The sequence below is a fragment of the Clarias gariepinus genome, chromosome 27 (assembly GCF_024256425.1).
Source record: "Clarias gariepinus isolate MV-2021 ecotype Netherlands chromosome 27, CGAR_prim_01v2, whole genome shotgun sequence".
In the NCBI taxonomy this organism is placed as follows: Eukaryota; Metazoa; Chordata; class Actinopteri; order Siluriformes; family Clariidae; genus Clarias; species Clarias gariepinus.
The window spans coordinates 2,417,887-2,437,221 of NC_071126.1; the positions used below are offsets into that span (position 1 = coordinate 2,417,887).

General features: G+C 39.3%; 2 protein-coding genes across 2 annotated transcripts; one reads left to right on the top strand and one right to left on the bottom strand.

The window, feature by feature from the left end:
• Positions 1–8,123: 8,123 nt before the first annotated feature.
• tmem165 (transmembrane protein 165) lies at positions 8,124–15,043 on the bottom strand. Its single transcript, XM_053488539.1, has 6 exons — positions 14,768–15,043; positions 13,130–13,355; positions 10,596–10,771; positions 10,324–10,509; positions 9,449–9,554; positions 8,124–9,362 (listed from the first exon to the last, which is right to left on the bottom strand). Exons 1-6 carry the CDS (start codon positions 14,912–14,914, stop codon positions 9,286–9,288), a joined length of 918 nt encoding a protein of 305 aa, XP_053344514.1. The 5' UTR covers positions 14,915–15,043; the 3' UTR covers positions 8,124–9,285.
• A 619-nt stretch (positions 15,044–15,662) lies between these two features.
• LOC128515207 (THAP domain-containing protein 2-like) lies at positions 15,663–18,829 on the top strand. The gene is made up of 4 exons (XM_053489283.1): positions 15,663–15,859; positions 15,944–16,145; positions 16,261–16,377; positions 18,603–18,829. Exons 1-4 carry the CDS (start codon positions 15,753–15,755, stop codon positions 18,807–18,809), a joined length of 633 nt encoding a protein of 210 aa, XP_053345258.1. The 5' UTR covers positions 15,663–15,752; the 3' UTR covers positions 18,810–18,829.
• The last annotated feature ends 506 nt before the right edge of the window (positions 18,830–19,335 follow it).

The window sequence follows — 19,335 nt, forward strand, 5'->3', positions numbered from 1 at the left end:
GTGTAGGTTTCTCTGACCCATCGCATGACTCCACAAGAGCTCTGGGGGTGTGCTGTGGAGTCTGGTACCGGGATATTAGAGACGGGTACTTTAAGTACTTTAAGGCTTCCGTGGATCAGACTCGTTTTCAGCACAACCCATGGGTGCTTGATCAGATTGAGGTCTGAGGAATTTGGAGAACGGATCAGCAACCTTGAACTCTTTGGGCGTTTTCACGCATCGTTTTCCAAAACACTAGACCGCAAAGTCTGGTTCATTTTGATAAGTAAGAACGCAATCATTCAGGGTTTGGGAACCTTGCCCACGTCTCCTTGGAAAAGTCGGAAAGGATATGGAAGCCAATTGTATCTGACCACAGAAGTAGGTCGCTGTTAAGACTCGACGCTATTAGTGCCATCTGTCTCCTCCGACCTACACAGCCATAGATGATAAAGTAGGACGACACTTTTAATGGCGGCTCACAAACCAAGTAGGTGCATACTGCCACCTGCTGCATCAGATACTGTAAATACTCGATAGTGTACCCGAGTGCAGAGAACAAAAAACCAATGTGAACACTGTCCAGTGGGGAAGTGGGGAGGGGAGATTGAACGTTTCTGGGCATGGTACAAATCAAACATGTCTAAGGTGAAAATGCCCTTTGCCTGCACAGCCCCATGCACAACGGGCTGTGATGCATTGGATGTTCTGATACATTTCTATTATCTTCAGCTTTGACATTTTTAAGCAATTTGTGCTACGTCGGCTTTTTGTGGGATCGGACTGGAACGTGCTGGCCTTGGGTCCTCATGGTCTAGATGTGCTTAGGGTACCCATGATCTTGTCACTACTGGTATTTGATAATCATTCTTAATGTTATGGCTGATGGATGTACACTAATTTATACTGAGTTTGTAGCAAAAGTCATTTTTTCACCATTTCTTTTTCGAATGATTTGATGTCTGAGGACCTACTGGCTTGAGTGGCAGGAATTTCTCTCACAGTATGAATGTAAAACAGCGTCACTTTTCAACCCATATACATAAGCTGAATCTTGTCATATTAAAAGAAGTAATATTATTTTAGAGCGACGTATAACCTGGTAAAATCTCTATTTTTCTATGGCGAGACCAGACCACTGGAAAGAGTTTAAGAAGATAGAATATATAAGTAAATGATGCTTTATAGGCTATGGTTTTAAAGGTTTAAACAAACTTTGACACACTAGAGAACCAGAGTGAATATTTTTCTCATGATGCAGTTGGGCTCGGGGCCTGGAGTTGTTTCTCGATCAGTTGTGAATGAGGGAGGTGGAGTGATTTGTAATTTAAATTCACCATTCAAAATAGTGCTGATGAAGTATGGCCTTTTAACGTATGCCGAGATTTTAACTCAACATGTACTACATGCTGTCCTCTTTTAAAATCTCTAAAAGTTATATATTTAAAGTGAAATTTGTGCACGCTAAGGACATCATGGTAAAAGACGTCTCACAGGCGCTGTCGCTTGTGTCTTCGCTTGTGAATAGACCTCCGAGAACTGGTGCAGTTTATGTCCTTATATTCCATATTATAAGTAAATACAAATGCACATAATTACTGCCCAAGTCTTGCCCTGCTCTTTCTTTTTTTTTTTTTTTTCTTTTCTCCCCAAGAGTACGCTTCACCAGTCAGGGAGGATGAAAGCTGTTGATTGCCTCTCACTTTTTAAATGATTATTATTATTATTATTATTATTATTATAAGACTGCTGTCAGAATTAATGTGTTTGTAATTACAAGGGGTGTTCAAGTCAAACTGGGACTTTTGATTGTGCAGAATAACAGAACACGGTTATGAGAGTAAAAAGTCTCTTTATTTCTCTGTATAATCCGCTGCTAATCACTTATCCCAGAGTTTCACTAGTGCTTGGATACCATCGAGGTAGAAAGCTTTCTCAGTACACCAGAGCCGTGATCAGAACGCCAGGAAATCCTTCAGTGGAAACGGCTTGGGGCGAGGTCAGGACTGTATGCGGATGAATTATTGTGTGTACAGTTCCCACAGACAAATGTGTCTCGTGTGCAACTTACTCAAGAGTGACAAGTTATCTGCTGATTTTCCAGGATCAGACGTTCCACTCGTTGAATATCGACGACTACAGTTTGATCCAAGCCACATCAGCCGGGATCATCATCATCATCATTTACAGATTTACAGCCTTGTTTAAAAGGTTTCCACCATTTAAATGTGTTGCTCCAGATAAGCGTCTCACCACCGTACTGTATTTAATGTCTTCTGTAAATGTTTCTTCACTGGAAATTTGGTCTCAAGGTTTGACTTGAAGGGCTCTTGTAATTTAACCTCAAACAAATGTTCATTTCTTGCTCAGTGTGATGGATCTGAGACAGTTCTGAGAATAGGTCTAGAATCAGACACTTCGAAACCTTCTAAAAGTTTCCAAACTATTCTCAGAACTGCTTCACATCCCAGACACTTCCAGTTTAAATTTTTTTTTTTTTACATCAGATAGGTCATGCTGAAGATTGGAGCTCTGTACTAGCGCAGTAACTACAGCAGCACACTTTGTCTTTGACTTTTAACTGCTGAACATCGGAAGAAACTAATGAATGTGTTAATTTCACAACATTAATGCGTTTATCTCTGACAGCCTCAATTGTTAATATTAAACATCAACACTAATTACATTAATAACTTGTCAACATTTTCCTTTAAGCTAAAGAGTGAGGACCGAATCCTTGGAATCTGGACACTAGTCGTCAGGGACAGCGATGATAAGTTAATGTCTGGGATGAACAGAGGTGTGTGTGTGTGTGTGATTTAGGATGTAGTAGTTAGTGAATACTAAACATGGCTGCCCCCAACTAGTTTCAAACAGGCCAACGTCAGTTACACACAATCTGTTTTTTTTTTCTTTTTTTTTGTCCAGTCTCGAGTAAACACTTGGACTATATTATTTTTACTTTATGCACCTTTCACATTCTGCCACCTAACCAGGTATCCCTTCATTTCCCTCTGGCATTCAGTATAATGTCTGATAGTGTAAAGTCATTTTTATGTACCCAAAGAGCTGCGAGTAAAAATAAGGACACTTATTATTTTAAAAAATTCTCTAACACACTTTTTTTTAAATGGTTTTACTAGTCCTTGAAGTACTTGAAACCCTAATGCAAATGAGCTGGTTATTGTTCATGTTCTGTATTTTCAACATGCACACAATGTCTCTGTGTTTTCTTCTTTGTGTGACACTTTTTTTTTTCGCCTTCTGGTTGGCTCATGAAATCAACCTGGTCAGTACGTGGAATAAAAAGTGGGTGGGGCTTAATTCATTTAATAAATCACTCATTAATTCATCCCTTCTGTACAACTAGGTTTAATTTTTTTTTTTTTTAAAGTATAGGTCCATGCGATGAACTCGGTGGCGAGGGTAAAGACTGTGCTTTTGTAAAAGGTGCTGTTAATATCAGTGTATGTGCTGCATCGGGTTCATTTGATGGGCCACGCTAACAAAACCATAAGAGAGGCTTACGGTGAGGCAGACGGTGCAGTTTGCTCTCCGTACTCGATTTTGAAAATAAACCTATATTTTAAAGAACGTCTATCTCGCGCCATCATGTGTTCTTTAAACAAGTTCCATGTCAATTTTGGTAATAAAACACTTGATATCTGATCTGATGTGATTAATCCTAAGACTTGTGTATATCCATAGAGCGGTGCTAATTTACTTGCTTTTGTTGTTCTTGTTTCTCTGGATAGCCTTTTCATTTTCCTTGAAATCTTTCTGATTTGTCCAGTGACTTCTAGTTCTATATGTTCACTTAAACATGCTATATGAAACGAAGATTGATTTAAAACATTACATCATTTAAAGTCATTCAGCAAACAGTTTCCACTTGCAGGTTTAAAAAGAAGAAAACAAATATTCTTTACTTCAGTAAAAGTACTGACTCCCTATGTGTGCAATATTACTCAAGTGAAAGTTCTACATTTACAAATAAACTTAAGTAAAAGTACATTAGTCAGGCCCTGAGTTCTGGTGTTCTGGTGGTTCGAACGACCCACCCCCCACTGCCAAAGGTCCAGAATTTTTTGTTATTATTATTATTATTATTTTATTTATTTATTTATTTATTTATTTATTTTTTAAATCAGATTAAAATTGTTGGGCATTATTTAAAATAACAGTTTATTACAAAACAATTTACAAAAAAACGTGACATGTGACAAGTCTGCGCAGCAACTGACGTTTTTTAAATGTGTGCGGCGGCATCCAGCGGTGTATAATATCGGTCAGAAAGAGCAGGAGAGACGGAAGAGACAGCAGGCAGCAGCGTCATTATCGCAGAATATTGAACATATGTTCAAAAAGACTGCCAAACAGAGTAAGTCTGTTACTACCTCAAGATCAAATTGCTAACGCTACTTAAGTGGTAGCTAATCGTCAACCCCACATCACACACAGAATAGTTCTCTTGTGCCTTTTCTTGAGCAGTCTGAATGGCTATGACAAGTCTGTAACATCTTAAATAAACATTAACAGACAGGAGCCTATCTGATGGATCTGTGAATTTATTATGTTAAAAAATGTTAATACATCAAAAAAAAAAAGAAAAGAAAGAACGACGAGTTCAATGCGTAAACAAACCTGCTTGACCATGCATAGTATTAGGATTTATTAACATTTTATTTTGAATTAATAAATTATTATATTAAATTAGTAAATTTATTAAATTATTCTATTAACCATAGGCGATGCTGTCTAGTGTCTATACGCGGTGTAGACAGCATTCGAATGAAGTTTATTATGAATAATTGTTACATAAAACATAAATAAAATCAGCCCACAAAAAACAACATCAACTGATCGTCTTTTCCCCGTAATATTTGTATATTATTATTATTAGATAATTATTGGTAATATTTTTTAAAAGCATGGACATTATGATACCAGCAGACTCAAAATGAAATACAAAATACTAAGGAAAAAAAAAAAAGACCCCCCCCCCTTGCACTAGGCTGTCTACGGGCCTGTTAGTTAACTAAAGATTTAGTTAAGCATCAAAGTCCCTGAGTTTGTATTAGCTTACTCTAGCCTTTAAGCCCATACAGTGGGTCTCTCTCACACTCTAATGACCGTGGACGTGCTGTTTCATCCGTCTGCAACCACCTTCTTCGCTGATTTCAAACATCTGCTACATGAAGCATTTCCCTTGAAGACAAATCCTGCAATTACGCATAACAGCGCAGCCGCTTCAGATACTACACACCACTGTAGTTATGTAATTCAACATGTACAAATGAAGTAAAAGTACAAATATTTACTTTACAATGTAGTGGAGTAAAAGTAAAAAGTATCCTCTACTAAAACTACACCTGTGGCCAAAAGTTTTGAGAATGACACAAACATTAATTTTCACAAAGTCTGCTGCTTCAGTGTTTTGAGATCTTTTTTCTCAGATGTTACCATGGAATACTGAAGTATAATTATAAGCATTTCATGTGTATCAAAGCCTTTTATTGACAGTTAAATTAAGTTTATGCAAAGAGTCAGTATTTGCAGTGTCGACCCTTCTTTTTCAAGACCTCTGCAATTCGCCCCTGGCATGCTGTCAATCAACCTATCCTGACTGGTGGATAATCAATGCTTGGAGTTTGTCAGAATTTGTGGGGAGAATTTTTAGGGAGTTTTCTTGGCCATGGACCCAAGATTTTGATGTTTTGTTCCTCAGGGCACTTAGTTATCACTTTTGCCTTATGTGCTGCCAAGGTGCTCCATCATGCAAAAAAAAAAAAAAAAAACATTCTGAAGTTTTTGTACCGTTCTTTATTCATGGGTGTGTTCTTAGCAAAATTGTGAGTGAGCCCACTCCTTCGGCTAAGAAGCAACCAATATGCTTTACTGTTGGCGTGAAACAGGACTGATGGTAGCGCTCACCTTTTCTTGTCTAGACAAGCTTTAAAAACTGCACCAAATATTTGTAAATAAACAGATGCATCAGTGGGTGTATTTGGGCAAGCCAACCATGGCTAGTCATTAGTAAGCAGCAGAGGCAGGTATTTCTGCATTATTCCGAGTGTGCAGCCGTGCTGAATAGTTGCTCACTGTCAGCCCACATGCATGGAGTGGTTCTCATTTGCTAATACACGCTCACATTCTTAGCACAGGAGAAGTCTTCTCTTTCAAATGGCCTTAACACTTTTACATTTGTTTTACGCATTTTTCACACCCTTTCTCAAAACAGTGAATCCAATAGAGTTTCAGATCTTTCAGTGAGATCTTTGGTGACTGTGTTGAACAAAAGGAAAACATCTATTAACAGCTGATAGAAAGTACTTGCATAATTATGAACATCCAATGCACCTGTGTGAAACTTATTTGCACAATTCTTTAATCAGCAATCAATCCTCATCCCTCTACAAAAGATGCCACCTCTGTATTGCTATTTGCATGCATGAATCAAAGGGGCCATAGGCACAGAAGGAGAGTAAGAGGCCATGGCAGAGGGGCCAGAGGAAGAGGAGTTCGTATGCGTGGTGGAGGAGCTGCAGCAGCAAGAGGATGAAATCGAGCTCAAGTTCCAAATGAAAATCGCGCAACAATTATTGACCATGAACAGGTAATTCACAGTGTTACTGTGATGTATACCACTGTGTATTTCAGCTTTACTGCATTGCCCTGTTAGCAGAATAAACTGTGTCTACAGTAATGCAGATGCTTTATCAATCCTATTTATGTGGCTGTCATACAGTAATGTCAATTTTGACATGCTTTTTGCTATTACTTTATAGAATCCACACATTACCACACACTGGTGGCAGAGGAAAGATATTTGGTATTGAACAGGAGTCTGCTATTGTAGATATGGTAGTGGCAAACAATGCGATCAGACTGCGTGAAATCCAGGCAGCAGTAATTGCAGACCAGGGAGTATTTAGAAATATAAACAGTGTGAGTTTAAGATCGAGTCCTTAAACGAAACCAAGTCAGAATGAAGCAGCTGTACAGAGTTCCATTTCAAAGAAACTCTGACATCGTAAAGGAGGCACGATTTCAGTATGTGCAGGTACAATTTTTTTATTGTAATACCTTGTTTACAATAGTTACATGCGACTGGAATCATTTGCTTCATGAATTTGTGGGTTCTTTATTTTCTTAGAGAATAATAGAGTTTGAAACAGAAGGGGCACATCACAAATTCATTTTTGTGGATGAAGCCGGCTTCAACCTCTGTAAAGTGAGGAGACGCGGGAGGAACATCATTGGGCAGAGGGCCACTGTCATAGTGCCAGGACAAAGGCACTGATTCCACCCGAAGAGAGAGGGCTGGCATGACTCTGTATGTCATAATTTGGGACAGTGTGGCTTTCCACCTCTCTCGCCTTGTGAATGAATGGTTTGCAGCACAGCCTCGTATTATGATGCAATTCCTCCCTGCATACTCGCCTTTTCTGAACCCAATCGAGGAGGTATTTGTACCTCCTACTATATTTGATAGAGATTTTGTGGGGGGTGCAATCCGTGCCAGGGGGCATTTTAGTGCATAACACAACTTTACTGCGGTTCACCTTCATCGCTCAAATTCCCCCCTCTTGGTCGGCGACTGCGAGTAACGTCACTCCCCACACAATCCCGCCCCACAGTATAGACCTGCCCCTAAAGCTGATTGACAGGTTTCCGTGTAATGTGTCGGAAATGCAATTGCAAATTGTGCGTCCACATATTGGAAATGCAATTTGCAATCCCTTTTGAATATTCTCCAGGATATCACTCCATAGTTTTAAAAATGTGATGTCAGAGTGGGCAAATGTGTTTAAGCAATCGAGAAAAACGGTAACGCTTTTGACAGATGTCATATTGTGCTTTTGCTCCAGAAAAAAAGTTACATATTGCATTTGACGTCCTTAAAAGATACATGGTAATATTCCCAGGATGGCGAAGGCATATTGATGTCGCTGTTGACTTGTGTATTTTGCATTAATCACAATAATATTGGTTCATTGTTGTTAATAATGGTTGAGAGACAACTGATCTGTAAAAATTATGATTATCAGCTAATTCTCATAACAATCGTGTATAAAGTACAAATATCAAATAAATGTACTTTATCTTGTATCTTTTCCAGCATCAAGAAAACCCTGAGCATAAAAGGTCATACTGACAATTTATTATTTACAGGAATTTTTACAGTCAACTTCTCTGCACACTGAATAGTAAATCTCCTGACTTGTTACAGATGAGTAACTCCATTCAAATATTGACAGACGTGTTTCATCCCAAACTGTACAAAATGCAGCAGTGACATCCCTGACAGTTCTACAGTACATGGACAACAACAACAAAAAAAAAGAGTCAAAGCTCTTAACAGGAATAAAAAAAATAAGATTAATTTATTGGAAATAGAGTACTGATCTAAAGGTATTTTACTGTAGATGATGTGATTTATTTTCTTTTTATGGATGGAGCTGGAGTACAAAACCAATTGACATTCAGTTTCCCAAATAATAAAAAGTAATCTTAAGATAAGTGAAACATAATACATTTTCCTTTCCTGTTTTAAATGAAATCTCTCTGCATCTGCTGACTTGTGTCTCTTTCGATTTGCATTGTATCAGTTATTTGTTAGAGGAGTTTATAAATCAACAGTGTGTCATATAAAGCTACAGGATCTAGAGTCTCTGATACTTTTTGGATGCTTTTCATCCCACAACATTTAGGATCTCGACCGTTAAAACAGAGGTTTTATAAGTTAATAAATAATTTAGTGTAATGTACAAGTTCCTGATTCTAGCCTGTGCTTATATTTCCTGCAACATGACACACTCTAACAAAGCTCACAGGTCTGGCTTGTGAAAAAACGTACTGCATTTTACTGCAAACCGGTTTCCTTCATTGACTAAAAGGACACGATGTAGAAGAGTAGTTATCTAAACCTGGGGACTTACTCCTAACCCAGTTGCACACGCGCATACACATGCACTGGATTGAAACAGCCTGATGAGCTCATGCAGACTCGCTGTCAGTTTATGGCCATGATAGGAAGAGAAAACCGGATAAAATAAGAAATTTGATAAGAGAAAGAAGTAAAGGAAAGTGTTACTAAAGGATACAAATCTAAGAATTCGACACAAAAAAAGCTAAATAAAAACTAATGCAGCGTCTGTGCCTGGGTCTAAACAGTTATCTTTTGTGCAAACTCTCAAACACGCTCAACTGTCCAACGCTGGTCTTTGTGTACAGTCTGTCGTTGTGAATACAGCACTTCGGAGGTGGTATGTAGATTTTAAGCCCAGAAAGTCTGTCCTCTTCTTAGAAACCAGTATCTGGCTTGATGAAGAGAGCTGAGAATGCGAAGGCCAGAAACACGATTCCGCCGATGATTGTGACTGTGGAGAGAAACGCACAAATTAAATCTGCAGTTCTCGTTAATTGGTAATGATCACCACATGGTGCTCTGTACAGCAAGCCTCACCCGTCCTGACTGAGATTTTCTGAGCCACCATCCTTCCACCGACCACCGCCAGGCCTGTGCAGAGACAATGTCCCAGAGTTCCTCCAACCGCCACGCCAAATGGATCCTGCAGCAAGCAATTGGGTGTGTGTGGGGGGGTGGATGAGTGGTTTATGCGTAATCACTTATTTAAACATGTGCATGCAGTTATCATTAATAAAATACATATGCAATAAAATGTAAATAAGCAAATGTAAACTTTGATGATCCCCAACTGACACCATTAGTATCAGCGTTTGAGACATTAGAGTCAACCTCCCATTAGTCCCTATTAGTCCAATCAAGTAAATATTAACAAAATAAGTACCTTAATATTTAAAAAATATTTTTACAGCACTTTAAAACAACCAATGAAATGCCTTTGAGGAAATTATGACTCAATGACTACTGCACCCTCATGAAAGAAACATTAATTTAAAGGTTAAAATACGGTTAATCTAATGCTGATAATCAGATCAGCACATGGATTTCGGTGCATATGGATTCTCCAAGACTTGACTTATGATTGTTATCCTGTCGTATAACTGATGCTGATTTCTCTCTTAAATTATGTACATGTAAAAAATAGAGTTTGGAATCAGAGTTGTGCAGAATTGTCCCACAAATGAATTACAATACATTACCAAATCAAAAAAGCCACCCGCCCCCAACCACTTTCTATAAGTTACATCATTATTCAATATCAAACAGCTCAGTGAGCTCTCGTGCCCTGTAAAAAGAAGCAATGTTCTTTCGAGAGGAACCAATTGGTCACTTACTTGATGATTACCTGAGTACATTTTACCTCATGCCTTTATTTATACTGTAAATCTGAAGGTGTGTGAGTAAGTGCTCACCTCTCGTGCAGCCAGGACAATGGTAGCGAGCTGAGAGCGGTCACCCCACTCTGCGAGGAACGTGAGTGTGAGCGCCTGGATAAAGATGGGCGAAATAAAATTATGCCATTTCCTAGGAGGCAACATGGCCGCCGCCGTCCCCGCCTCTACATCAGAAGCGCCATTGGCCAGCTTGTAACGCTGAAGCTGGAAAAAACACACCAGTCAATCGGTCACTTAAACAGTGCTTGGTGAAGCGATATCAAACATTTGAACAGGAGATTGTCCCTCACCTCCTCATCTTTCTTCTTAATCTCAGCCTGCACCTCCTCGAGCTCCTCCTGGCCTTCGTCCGCGCTCATCCTCAGCCCTTCTCTCAGCATCCTCACCCCGAAGATGGCAAACAGCACTGTGGAGATGTAGTAGGTATAGACCCGTGGGATGATCGTGGTGGCGTATCCAAAGAGGACTAGAGAGATGACAAAGAACAGACACTCATGTCAGAAATACTGCTGTTGTGTTGTTTCAGCTTACATAAACATACAGTACATACTCTATCAGGTATTGTAAACGCTTGTTCCCTCATTTTTCCCGCGCCCCTACACGCAGAGACAGCTGCTGCCACAAAATACAGATGTTAATGATTAATCATTAATTGATACGATAGCATTAGGAATTATTTTGAATTATAACTAAAGATGATACTTGTTTTGCATAATATTTTACAGTGTCACAGTAAATCGCATAGAAAATTAACCCATTTAAACACAGTGCTTAGTAAGGGTCAAGGTGCCCATGCTGTGAAAAAAGGGATTTCAGAAACTAATAAACACACTAGCCTGGAAATATAAGTTACCTGCCTGCAACTGACATGTCATCGTTTGCTTTTACTCTACAGAAATAAGTTTGAACACCAAACGGTATTTTTAATATTAAAATATTAGAGATGGAAATCACTAGGGACCACCTTATGCCTTAGTTCTAAACAATTCAACAAATATTAATCTTTTACCACACTGGAGCACATCATCACCTCAAATGCAAAGAAATATATAGATTAAAATGTATTTTAAAAAATTGATTGTGTGCGCGAGTGTGGTGATAGATTTAAAAAAAAAAAAAAAAAGAAAGAAGAAGTCTCAATACGTAACTGCATTTTTTCCAAATGTCTATTACATATTGTAGATTAAACTTTAAATTGCGGGACGTGTCAAACTAAATACAATGCGAATTTTTAAAATCAAAGCGTGCAACCCTAATGTTTCATAGTACTACACACACATCTTTTCACAATGTCAAGATGGCTATCCACGTTACACATACATTTGTACCAAAACAGGCATGTAATTAGTTCTTTTTCAATGCTTTGATTTGATTAATGTGCAGATTTGTTCTCCTGCTCCTCTGTGGTCTGCATGTCGATGCTTCACAGAGACGGGCCAGCGCAGCACTGCCGCAAATACGCACACACTAAAACGCCAGCCACCACACCATTTCTGTTTGCTCTACAGGCGAGCTCCATAACTTGTCTGCTGCTAGTGTTAGCCCCAGACTAGTACAGTATGTGGCAATATTTACATGGAGTCAGCCAACCTTCCAAAAAGAAAGCACACTGAGGAAAAAAAGAGCACTGGAAGGGCATTTAAACAAAAGTTGTGTAAGAAATGGTGGTGTTTGTAGAGGCTGGCTACACCACGACGCAGCGGCTGTAGTGATGACCTGTTTGGGGCATTGCCAGAAACAACTCATTTATTATGGAAAATGAAAATATGAAGCTGGAGAGCATTTGTGATGCTGCTTCTGTCGCCACAATGGACTATCCAATCCGCACACAACTTTGGCACAGGTTTAACGTTGGATGCCCCTACTGACAACAGAAAAAAATTATACGCTGTCCAGCCGGAAAAAAAAGCCGCACACTAATATTTCATCGGACCATCTTTTGCGTTGATTACAGCTGTGGCTTCGATTTAATGAGCTTATGCAATGTCACAACAATGTCTCACCACAATCTTGTATGATAGAAAAGTCAGACCCTTTGCTTAATGGGTCAATAATTTGACCCTTCTGAAACTAACATTTTTGTCACAACCACAGGATACGTCTTAAGACATGGTTGTTTGAGAAATGAGAAGATACTTACTGCATCAGTTAGGTTTTAATAGCATGTTGCAGCTGAAATGTATTATCACTGAGTGATAACCCAGTGGAAGGCTCTCAACGATTTACTTTTGCTGGGTTGTGGCCTTTTATTTGTCCGAGCAGTGTGTAAACAATGGTTAAACTGTCAGTTTACAGAACGGCAGTGTCTGAGAACTAACAGGAGTATTTTTTTAGGGCAAAGCACAACTTTACGCGACGTAAACATAAAGGAAAATAATCTACTTTGCAGTGGTCTGACAAGGCCTGCTCTTGTCGCTTAGAAGGATAATCTACGTTGCTTATCAACTAGGGAAATACAATGCTGTTATTATTTCATGTTTTACCAGGGCACACATCACAACATTAAGAGCTACAACTGTGAGTTAATGTGGTGCTCTTTTCTGGGGCGGGAAAAAAAAAAAAATGTTCAACGTGACCTGCCCTTAGGTGACATGTGACATGGATCAGATTGACCACAAAGTAAAATGTTACTGACTTTTTTTTCCCTACAACACAATACAGGCTAGCGTTAACAGAATCTTCCAATTGCGTCAGAACAATTACAACAAGTCCTATCTGAACAATATTTCTCCTAGATTCAGCAACGCTCAGACTACATACTTCTTACACCCAAACATAATATGCACATATACAAAGAACAACGAGAAGGTTGATGCGACTCTACCTGACAGACAGGTCATGAGACCCAGTGCCAGCATGGCGCCTGCCAAGACTGTGAGCCGGTTATAGCGCATGGCCATGATGGCTGCGATGAAGAAGGTCTTATCTCCCAGCTCAGACACGATGATGACTGAAATTGCTGCAACAAACGCATGGATAAATCCAAGGTTGTCTTTACTTGGTTCATCTGGGCTGACAGCTGGAACTGCAGGTTGGCCAGTTGGCGCTTTCTGTACAGACAAAAAATAAAAATAAAAAGAGAGAGAGAGAGACAAAAATCGTTATTGCAGTTTTATTAGAAATTGGTGTAAATGATAAAGACATAAGACCGCTTTTCTACACTCCTGACCCTGACACTGAACCAGTTTGAGCTTGATCTCAAGGTTGTCAGGGTTCGGTAACGTTACAGTATGTTAAGAGAAATCCTAGGCATCAAAGTCACAGATGAAACATAACAGGTCAGAATTCTCATATGTATTGAATTCTTAAACAATTGAATATTAAACTTTTTTAATAAGAGGTGGTATTAAGAAATTTAGAAATTAGATAAGTTTTTTTTTTTTTTTATAAAATATGCTCCCTCAGATGCCTTAAAACCTGGCTGTAGAATTCACTATTGACAGAATAGCTCCTGGGGACGAATCCTCGATGCACAATGCCACAAATGCTGATAAAGACGAGCATGCACAATGTCGAGCTGTGGACCTGTCTTGCTTTTTCTGCTCATGGAGATTATAGACTTTTCCACGGTAAAGACTGTTGCTTCGTCGCCGATAATGATAATTGACATGAAGGACGGGTCATCTATGATACGCTAACAAATTTTTTTTGGCAGACTTTGACCGGATGCTCCTTCTGTTCCTGGGTCAGCAGGCTGGGAACAAATTCGGCAGTGAGGATTGCCTGGACTGTTAAGTGACATTCCGACAATGGCAGCAATGTTGTGGGTTCTTCTCTGACAATCATCATGCAGGTTGATGGTCTTCCTGATCTCTCATTGCCTTCCAGTGATGTTGGAACTTTGAAGCACATGTGCTTCTTAAAAAACCTCAAACGACTCATTGCCAAATCGTGTCAGATGTCTGTGGCAGATTCACACAGATTTTCATGTTCTATCTTTGTTCTAAAATGTTGTCCATGTGAAAACATACGTGCTCCCGACGTACACAGGACGAAGTTTTTTGACACACTGACTTATGAAGGTCGGTGCTCCCTGTGACTGTTCGTACAGCCTTGTACTGGCATCTGTTACAAAACCAGTCTGAAACTTTTTGATACCACATTGATATATATATATATATATATATATATATATATTATGAGTTCTGTGAATGAAGGAATCACTGATTAGTTTATAGGTTAGATCTGGAAAGATTATGTTCCCAATATTCACTTACTAAAGAAAGATACAATAAACACAAACAAACACACAATACAAACACACACACACACACACACAAACACAATACAAAGGAGAAGCAGCTTGGCCTGCCTAAATGTAGGCAGGCAGGCAGACAGCTAGGTAGCTAATGTATTAAATACAGGAAATACCGATTAACCTCACAGATAAGAGTAAGCTGACTCTCTATAGTCATGGCCCAGATGTACAGAGGTGTATTTCATGTTAAACAGGTAACATTACCTCCTCAGCCTGCTGCTGTTGCTGCACTTCCGGTAATTTATTCTCCTCCTGGATACCTGAGACTGTCTCTGTACTCAGGGCGCTCAACACCAAAAGCACAAAGAACAACCTCGCCTCAACAGGCCGGGAAGCGGCCCGGGGAGGCATTTTTACTAAATAACCAAACTGTATATCTGTAATAGAAAGCAAACTGTAAAACTTATCACACTTATTTAACCGGCTAACTCGCTAGCTCCGTTCATGTTCCTGAAGCCACTGGTCTCGCTCAAACAAACTTGCTAGCTGTTCAGACAATCTGATTAGTCTATCAGGAAGACCCGCCCATTATAATATGCGTCATCACAATATAATGCAGTGATTGGCTAAGGAAATCTGCCGCGTCAGAAAACGCCACAGTTAGGATGCGCTGCAACAAACAGAATAATAACTGTAATATAATACCTATAATACTTATTTAAGTTTATTAATAATATGCTTATTAAATTGATATAATACACGAATTTCAATAAGTAACATTTAATCGTGGTTAAGTTATTATTTAAGCTTAATTATGTTATCTGATCGTGTACTAAATACGAAACTTGACTATTAATATAATATTTGGATGTATGTAGAGAAGCCAAAAATACTATACTGCCTGACCATTTAATTTCAAGCTTAAAAGTTATGACAAGCTAAAAAAAAAAATGCGTGTATGATGTGCTGACTTTGATGTGCTGATAAGTTCGATGACGTATTTCCGGTGTGTTTTAGTAGATACAGTAATAAGTTTCAAAACAGATAATTAGGTTAGTTAGAAACTAACTCAACATACTCATTAATTTATTTATTCTGAAATGCGTATAAAACACCCCTTATTATAATTGCCTACCTAATATAATTGTCTAATTACATACTTCCGGGTTCTGCAACCCGGAAGTGTCGATCCTGGTTGTCGAGCAGCGCCGCCATATTGGAGCGAGCTATTTTCTCGGAAAGTAAAGCGATGGCCAAAGTGTCCGTATCTAAATCAAAAGGCTTGCAATGTTTTGCTGTAAACTGCAGGCACTATAATAATAGCTACTGGCGTGAACAAGGCATTACATTTCACAAGTGGGTATTTTATTATTTTTTTTGCATGAGCAATAAGAACTCCAGTTCTTATAGTCACTAGTTATCTTTATTCTATCATTTCAGATTCCCAGATGAGAATAAATTTCCAGACACTTATGCAGACTGGGTAAGAAAGTGCAGGAGGGAAAAAGATCCTTCTAAGCATGCACGCCTTTGCAGCTGTCATTTTGAAGCAAAATGGTTCGACAGAACTGGGCAAACTGTCAGGTTGAGGGAGGGTGCTGTACCTGACTGGGGGAAATTTAACTTACCAAAGCATCTACAGGTATCTTACTGTAAAAAAAAAAAAAAAAAAGAACCAAAATCTCCTGTTTTCTTGCTTGCTTTCTATGTAAAAAAATTGGTTTTGTCGCTCACCCTTAATGTGGTGTTATCTGTAGCCCAAAACAGTGAAACCCAGAACCACAGCAACTTCAAAAAGAGCAGCTGAGAGTGCAGCTCAACCCTTACCTGACGCACTTCCCTCAACAGAAACACACACCAGTTATGTAGAGCACGTAAGTAGCTGTCTTTCTCAAAGTAATAAAATAACAGTAACAACAACACTTATGGATAGCAGTAATAAAATAGTAGTAAATGTCCATGATCTATTAACATTATACAGTAATCTAGTGCTTTTCTCCTTGAGTTGGGCATGGCTATACGCATCACTCAACAGAGCCAATCAGTTCGACAGTTAATCACTTTGGTGTGCTAACCAATCAGTAGTATGACCTGCCAGTTATTTCTGTAAACTAGGACTGGTGGAATTGTTTTGTTTCTGCACTTCCAAAAGATCTTTGGCTCACCATAGACATGAGGCGAGGTTTTACACAGCGGGCAAACCCAGCGGCTTTTCCTTGTCGGTGGCTGTTTCACATTAGCTGGTGCGTGGCCTAGATGAGGGTGCTGCGGAAGTGTATTGGGCACCACTGGCGCTGGAATGCTCGCCACGGGCCAAGATCTCTCTCATGCGGTGGTCATTTGAAAGTTCTTCCTTCACTCGCCTTTGAAGTTTTGGGAATACATGGCATCGCACCGCCCGCATGCAGCACATCTTCTGCAAATGGTCAGTGCCTGCCATATGTAGCCTTGGTGGGCCTGAGACCACCGAATTAAAAAAACAGGCCCACCCAATGAAAACACTCAAGGTTACTTATCCAGTAAAATTCTGTCAGTAACAAAGTATTTGTGAAGAATCAAAATAAACCATTGCTTAACTTTTTTTTGAAAGATTGTCCATGCTTTCCTTAGAACTGACCGATTTCTCAAACATAATGTTCAACACCAAACCTCTTTGTCTTCTGCTGTTGTCATGAAAGGTAGTGTTTACATTTTTTTTCTTATATAATCGTCTATTTGTCTTTGTGAGCTATTGGGTATATTGTGACTGTATCTAAGTGTTTTTTGCATGGGAATTAATACAGCTATTTTATACATGTTTTGACTGGTAAAGGGGATACAGCACTTCTCAATGTACATTAAACTTTGCTCTTTATAGGGTCAATGTCTGGATAACATGTTGAAGGGCTGTTTTTTTTTTTTGCGACAAATACGAAAATGTTTAAGAAGTCCCTGAGAACGTAGTTGGCCAATGACTGAAACACGGCCGGGGCGTTGGCAAGACTGAACAGCACCACCAGGTACTTGTGGTGTCCTAATGGGGTGTTAAAAGCAGTCTTCCACTCATCCCCTTCCTTGATCCTGACTAGATGATGGGCGTTACAAAGGTCACGTTTAGTAAAAACATTGGCTCTCTGAAGGAGATTGAATGCAGCCAACATAAGGGAAAGAGGGTAACGATTCCTGATTGTTATTTCATTCAGACCTCGATAGTCAATGCACTGCCGTAGCATCTTGTCTTTCTTAGCCACAAAGAAAAAGATGAAGCGTGGATGATTCCGGCAGCCGTGGATTCTGGGATATATCTGTTCATAGCCTCTCTCTCATGTGATGATAGCGAATACAGTCTCCCCCTGGGGAAGCCCCAGTAGGTGTCTGGCTGCCTCCGTCATTAGTGTCCCGAACCGCGGTTTGAGCGAGTGAGAAGTTTGTGAAACAGAGGAGGGTTGGCAACGAGAATCCAGCAGTGGAGGCAGTGATATCCGGAAGCATGATCCAAAAGCAGTGTCGTTAAACAGGTGAGGTCATATAGTAGTGTAATCCAAAGAGAGGGGGATAATCTGAAGGGCTAGGCACAAGAGAAAATCCAAAGAACAGGCAAGGTCAAACACAGAAACAAAATACTAGAGAATCGCAGGTAAAAAGCAGGGGAAATAGGCACGCAAGTAAGATACATCGGCCAGGAGTGGATTCTTCTGCCTCTATTTAAAGCCTCCAGTAGGTTGCCAAATTAGGGACAGGTGTACTAAGGTAATCAGCCCGGGGAGCATGGAAAACCTTGGGTGGAGTTACTGGGCAGATTGTGCAGGCTTGTGACAGAAAACTGCTCTGATCCATTGAAGTCCTTTCTAGCAACTTATACAACTTAAAGCATTTGCTGCTTATACCTTGGTGCCAGATACCACAGCACATCATGAGTCAGAGCACAATGGAACCTACACAATATCAGGCTGGTATTTTTAATGTAATACCTGAACGGTGTATATGATGAACTTAGAAAAGCTTTCAAGAGCTCTGACAACAAACCATTGTATGCATCTCTGTCTTACAGTGTTTGTATCATTACTCGTTTTGATAGTATTTTCTCTTCTAATATTTTGCTTTTCTCATTGCCCCCCAGGAACACGCATATGCTGGCTCAGCACTGATGTGGAAACGAAAGTTTTTTCAGCTGTCTGAGAAACACGAAGACATGGCAAGGGAGTATTCGAACGCTCTGCGAAGAGAAAAGCGTGCAAAGGAAATCTGCAGGGCCTTTGTGGAAGAACTTTATGAAAAGAACGGCATTAATACAGACAAGGCAGTCTTTGAAGAGATCCTCGAATAAAAACGCCATCAAAAAACATGGATGACGATTCTTTTCAGTGTGTTGTTGATCGGTTTTCTAATGTAAATAATGTTTAAATTACTATGTTCACTTAATTGTTTTTTTTTTAATTCATAAAAGTTTGTACATTTGTTTGTAAATTTAGTACATTTAAAGCCAGGAATAGTTTCAAGAATAATGTGTAACCCTGTATCTTAAAAAAAAAACAAAAAAAAAAAAAACAGGTATATAAATAAATAAATACCTCTTAATGTATCTAATGCTACTAGAAAGGCACATTTATATATTTTTCATACATTTCAATAAAATTAGCCACGTTGTTTAATCTATCAGATTAAATTTGCGCTTACTCTTCACATCACTGTTTTGTTACAGCTTCAGCACCATTTATTATGGTGTTGGCATTTGCTCGAAGTACGTTCGGTAGGTCCTGTTTCCACTGTTGCACCTCGAGGGATAGGGGTTCTCACCACTGGTGTTTTTGTATGTAGTGTGCATGTTCTTTCTGTGCTTTTGTGGTTTCCTT